The sequence below is a fragment of the Apteryx rowi genome, unplaced genomic scaffold (genome assembly GCF_003343035.1).
Source record: "Apteryx rowi isolate R43461 unplaced genomic scaffold, aptRow1 scaffold_551, whole genome shotgun sequence".
In the NCBI taxonomy this organism is placed as follows: domain Eukaryota; kingdom Metazoa; phylum Chordata; class Aves; order Apterygiformes; family Apterygidae; genus Apteryx; species Apteryx rowi.
The window spans coordinates 300,147-306,146 of NW_020450818.1; the positions used below are offsets into that span (position 1 = coordinate 300,147).

The 6,000-nt window shown below is 36.1% G+C and overlaps 1 protein-coding gene across 8 annotated transcripts in view; it reads left to right on the forward strand.

Moving 5' to 3' along the window:
- Positions 1-3,313, forward strand: part of ELAVL2 (ELAV like RNA binding protein 2) — a 59,335-nt gene extending 56,022 nt beyond the window's left edge. For 3 of the 8 annotated variants that reach the window (XM_026081532.1, XM_026081526.1, XM_026081528.1), the window contains exons 6-7: positions 2,098-2,136; positions 2,642-3,313. In XM_026081532.1, coding sequence (XP_025937317.1) covers positions 2,098-2,136; positions 2,642-2,969 — 367 coding nt within the window. In that variant the 3' untranslated portion in view covers positions 2,970-3,313. Of the gene's footprint in view, positions 1-2,097; positions 2,137-2,638 lie in introns of all 8 variants that reach the window. The other 5 variants (XM_026081534.1, XM_026081527.1, XM_026081533.1 and 2 more) reach the window with 3 other exon arrangements.
- The last annotated feature ends 2,687 nt before the right edge of the window (positions 3,314-6,000 follow it).

The window sequence follows — 6,000 nt, forward strand, 5'->3', positions numbered from 1 at the left end:
GTGAGGGTGACCGCACTGGAACAGGTTGCCCAGAGAGGTTGTGGAGTCTCCTTCTCTGGAGATATTCAAAACGCGCCTGGATGCGATCCTGTGCAAGGTGCTCTAGGTGACCCTGCTTGAGCAGGGGGGTTGGACTAGATGATCTCCAGAGGTCCCTTCCAACCTCAACAATTCTGTGATCTTTCCAAGGTCTTAAGTCATCCAGATATCTTATGAAAACTTTGTTACAGTCATACTGTTACTATATGGAGTCTTCAGTTTAATGCCTTAGAGCAAAGACTTGTAAGTGTTGTTTCTAAAATTCTTCAGTCCTCCCCAAAACTTCTCTAGAAGTACATAAGCTGTGAGTGTTTCAGAATTTCTGAGATTCCAACTTTCCCTTTTAGAGGAGACTTCTAAATTGTTACTTACTTCATTACTGTAACCTACTACAGATGCAAGTAAACAATTCTCATATTTTAAAACCATACCATTAGATATTAATAAATGTATCTCTTGCTAGAAATGTGTAAATGATAGTGGGCCTATACCAATACAGATTTCACTCTGAATTTTATTTGAAATCTAGTTGTAAATTGAAGCAAGCTTGTGTTTTAAGATGGTTCTACATAAGGAACAGTCGTTCTTGTGAACCACCTGGGGAAGGAGGGAGTAATGTGAACTGTCTTCTGTTGTTCCTGACTAGTCTATTTCATAGAATCCTGGAACAGCTGAGTTTGGAAGGTATGTTTGGAGATCATCAGCCTTTCTCCCCTTTCCTTGAAGCTCCACTCAAGAGGAGTCAGCTAAAGCAGATTGCCCAGGACCATGTCCAGCCAGGTTTTGAATATCTCCAAGACTGGAGACTCCACAACCTCTCTGGGCAACATGTTCTTAGTGCTCAGKCACCCTCMCAGTGTAAAAAATTTTTTCTTATGTTTAAATGGAATTTCTTGTATATCAGTTTGTGACCATTGCTTCTCATCCTGTCACTGGGCACCACTGGGAAGAGTCTGGCTCAATTTTCTTTACTCCCCCCAGTCAGGTATTTATACACAGTGGTAAGGTCTCCCTTTTCTTCTCCATGCTGAACAGTCCCAGCTCTCTCAGCATCTCATCACATGAGATGCTTCAGACCCTTAATCATTTTTTGGCCCCTCCATCAAGTCTGTCTTGTACAGGGGAGCCCAGCACTGGACCCAGCCTCACCAGGCCTGAGTGGAGGGGGAAATCCGTCCCTGGAAATGGTCTTAGCACAGTTAAAAACTGAATCGATTAACTTCAGATTAGACGTGAACCTTTATTTTCTAAGCTTATCTTTGCGGAGTCCTGAAGAGAACCTTTAAGCAACAAAATTCCTCTATTTGCTTGTCCTTGGCATGTCTGAGCCTTTCCAGGAGAGAGACGGGGCTTCTCTAAGGAGGAATGCTTCTTGGAGAAGCACTTTAATCCTATTCCTGAAGGCTCTTACCAGGATTAAGTATTGCTTGTCCCAGGTATCAGCTGGATAACCCTAAAAGCATTGGAGGTGGGGTTGTGTACTGCTATTTACCAGTCTGGAGAATGGTGAGGGAAGAAATAAATGGAGAAAACTTATAATTTAGTATCTATTAATATCCTAAAATGCTTTATTCCAGAAATTCTAGAATAGAAAAATGAATAATTGTTTGATCTTTTTTGAAATGCATGTTCTAACACTTGCTGCTGCTCCTAAACCCTGTGTCTGTGCAATTTGTGATTCCTGTCAGCATAAGGTTAGATGGCTCACTAAGATCATCAGAAACAAGTTTGTGGTTTGGAGAATTTCACCAAGGTGGTCACTGACTGTGTATTTATGCTAACACTATTGTTTCACTTTACCCTGACTTCTTGTAGCAGGACACTTTCTGATCTGAACTGAGTGTTGTGGATGGACTGTACAAAAAAGCAGTGTTATCTTACTACACTTGATACATTTAGTGTAATAGTATGCAGATATTCTTGTAAGTTGTGGTGCTCAAGCTTTGCATCAGTTTCTGTAGAATATAATGCAAGGGAACTAGCAATAATATACCAAGTTTCCTTAAGGTTAGGGGTGGAAAAGTCTGAAAACTAAACACTTTGCTAAATGTTTTGTAGGTTGGACAATCTGCTGAACATGGCTTATGGAGTAAAGAGGTAACAAAGAATCATTAGGTTTATAATAACTTTCCGACAAACTATTTGTTAAGAGAAAGTATTTTGAGTATTCTTACTTTTTTTGATAAGACTAATGTTGGACTCTTGCATGTTGAGACTTGCAGCTGAAATTGTTCATTTCAGTGCATTGTGCATGAAAGGGACAAATCTTTTGCAGCAGTCCCATGGATTTCTTGTTTGCAATGTCTTATTTATCGTTAATCCTCACTAGTGTAATAGCATGTTTTTCTTTCATTTTTCTAAATGTTACTTATTTCTACCAGACCAAACCCTCTTCCCCACTTATGTATAGCATTGTGTTATTTGTGCAGTTGAAAAACCTTGCAATGTTACCTTATTAATCTGGCCAAGGTGTCTATGCAGACTATGAAAAGCCTTGTGTTATTGACCTTTTTCTTTTTTGAAATTTTTTGTCAGAATTCATTGTGAACAGCCTTTTTATGCTTTTGTTTGTGTTTGTTTTGTTTCCCCCCTTCTTTAGTAGGTTTCCTCCAATGACAATTGATGGAATGACCAGTTTGGCTGGAATTAATATCCCTGGACATGCAGGAACTGGATGGTGCATTTTTGTGTACAATTTGGCCCCTGATGCTGACGAGAGTATCCTCTGGCAAATGTTTGGACCCTTTGGAGCAGTAACCAATGTGAAAGTCATCCGTGACTTTAACACTAACAAGTGCAAAGGTTTTGGATTTGTGACTATGACAAACTATGATGAGGCAGCTATGGCAATAGCCAGCCTGAATGGATACCGCCTTGGGGACAGAGTATTGCAAGTCTCCTTTAAAACAAACAAAACGCACAAAGCCTAACAAGTTATTCTCAGTGCATTAATATATGAAACCTATACAACAAAGGCAAGTTAAGAGAAACTTTATATAATGTCTTTGTTGTAAGTCAGTGTGGAAATGGGGATAAAATGACTACTTAGCATCCTAAGAATATGTGAGATTTTTTATTGCTAATATTTGAATTAAAACTTCTTAAATATCTTTTGTGTTTGAATATTGACAAGAGGTACAGGGTTTTTACCTGTCACAGTGCATTCTATTGCCTTCTTTGAAGAAGGTGAACCTTTTAAAATGTTTCAGCTAAGGGAAGTTTTTTCTTTTTACATGACTGCCTTTGAACCTATGAGTAAATATTGAGGCTTTGTGTTATACTTCTTGAGTTTTTTTTCTTATGTTGTATAATTTTGTGATTAGCTTTGTTTAATTTACACTTTAATGCGTTGCTGTTCTGTTGTTTGAGACGTATTTGAAGTTTACAATTTATTTATAAAGTTATAAGCAGTATTTATTTTATAATTATCATTTGATTTGGGGAAGGGGGAGCACATTATAAAAGCTTATTGTAAGAATACTGGAGAACTTTTCGTAAAGCAGTACCTTGCCAAAGAGATAAGAGCCTCTTTGATGTGGGTTTAAAAAAAGCATCTATTTTTATATATATTAAAAAAAAAAAAATTTGGAGAAACTTTTTACTGGTCCTGGAACAAATATTTTGACTTGAATACTTTGAGAAATCTCTTCATATGACACCTAGTGAGCTTTTAAAACTTACCAGGAAATTTGCAGTTGTTGGGGGAAATTTAGAAAGATTTATGATGTAGAAATACTTTTGAGACCTTTGTATTAAGAAGTAGAATCAATGGGATGCACTGTTGGTTTCATTTGTATAATCATCAGTGGGATCTTTGGTCATCCTGGTTATTAAGTGATAGGTGGCTCACATTAATTTGATTTTGAAACAAATGAAAAATTAAAAAAAATATATAAAAACAAGCAGGAAATTTAAAATACTAAGAGATGGGGGAAAAAAAAAATCTGTTCTTCCTAAAGAATTCCCTTCAGATAGAGCTCATGGTGTTTAGTGATGTACTTGCTATTGTTTGAAGAATTGTTTTGTCTTGAGAAAAGACGTTGTGCGTGGTTTGCACAGTAGCAAATCATCAGAGGTGGTCTAAGTTGGAAATATTTGGAGGTATTTTGAAAGTTATGTTCAAGGCTAACACCTGAGCTTTGTGTAATGTAAATAAGACCTTGAGTTATGAACCTTTCAGCTAATTTCGGTTTTAGATTATTTTTTAATTTACATGCCAAGTGGTGTTCAGGTTTTGAATGTTTCTGTATGAGTTTTTTCCTTTGTAAATGGCATTAACATTGTTACTTGAGGTCTGCTTATTCATTTTTATTGTCCTGAGGACTTGAATTTACAGTGCATCAGATCTGTTGCTATTTTTGTCTGTAGATAGTCTAGCTTCAGCTGTTTATGGTGATGCTACATTTTTGTTTATAAGTATGTTTGTGGTAAAAACAATTATAATCATAGGTTTTGAACAAATTTCCTTACATTTTTCATAAAAAAAACAAAAACATAAATACCTGTATGCTCTTGAAATTTAACTTTGTATGATGCTTAAATCACTATTTGGGGAAACAGTAAAAGTCTTTACCATGTATTGAAAAAATTTAAGAGAAAAAAAAGACAATATTTTCTGATTAGCATCTAGCTTATAATAAATTTTTAAAACAGCTGAGGGTTTTGATGCCTTCGTCAGGATGCACTGACAACTATATAGTTACGTCCTGCTTTTTGTATAAACTGAGATGCTCATATGCTTCCCCTTTAGAAAAAGCAATGTGCTATGCATAACATAGTTGTACATTATCTTTGCAGTTGCTTTTGGTTCTTATTCTTTTAAATTGTAGTTATAAACTTTTCAGTATAGTACAGTACATATACTGTGAAGCGCGTGCTAAAGTGAATAAGCGAGTTTCCATGCTGACCCACTCAATGCTATTAAAAAATCAATTGGCTTCCTGAGCACTTTCACATTCTTAGGTGCATTTAGATTGTTAAAGCTAATCCTTTGCACTAAAAATTGTATATACTGTAGAAAACACAAACTTTCCGGTGTGGGGAAAACAGTAGCTACATGCTTCTTTCCTATACTACTGTAGCAAACAAAGGCATTGATGAGAAGGCATGTAAATTGGGCTTCACTTTACGGTGTTTATCAGAGCACTTAGTAAAATGTAAGGCTGGTATTTATTTGAAGTTGTATAGTATGACTTAATTCACATCTGTTGGAATAGAAAATATATTCTGTTGAGTATTTAAGAGGCTGTACATGTTTTCTTTTGTGTTTGGATCCTTTGTACCTTTTCATGTTCAGTACATCAATAAACAAAGTTGAAGGGAAAACAGTGTCGCAGCAGGTCTTTTAACATGACGTCCTCTGCCTTACTGGGTAAGCGGTCAGGGTGAAAGGTTCGCTCCAAGCTCTTGAGTTAGTCATCCTTTTTAATTTACCTTAGAATCCCAGTTACCCACAAATGGGTGAATGGTAGTGGAGCTGTATACCAGCTCTATTATATTAGAATCAGTTTTGAATATTTTCACTTCAATTTTATAGAAATTACTCGGTTCTTAGGCTGGTACAATAAATGAGGAGCATTAAACACAATCTGGGGGGAAAAAAAAGTTGTCTGTCCAGTAAACATCTATTCGGTATAGTTAAGTTAATGCAGTGTTGTATTAGGATAAATACAGAGGAAGGAGACTTATTCTTTACTGTGGTGACCATTTGATTACTTTATTAATTTCTGGGCTCCATGATTTCAGAGCATGCTAATAGATATCTAGTTAACTTCACTTTCTGTTGTTCTTTCCCCTTCCCGACTCCTCAAATTCTTAAATTTGAAATGCTTAAATAAGAAATTCTTAAATCGCTTAAAACTGAATTCAGACTTTTTTGCCATTTGAAAGTACCAATATTCCTAAACTCACTGTTTTTGTTCAAATGAATGGGAACAAATGTCCACCAGCTAAATATAGCTA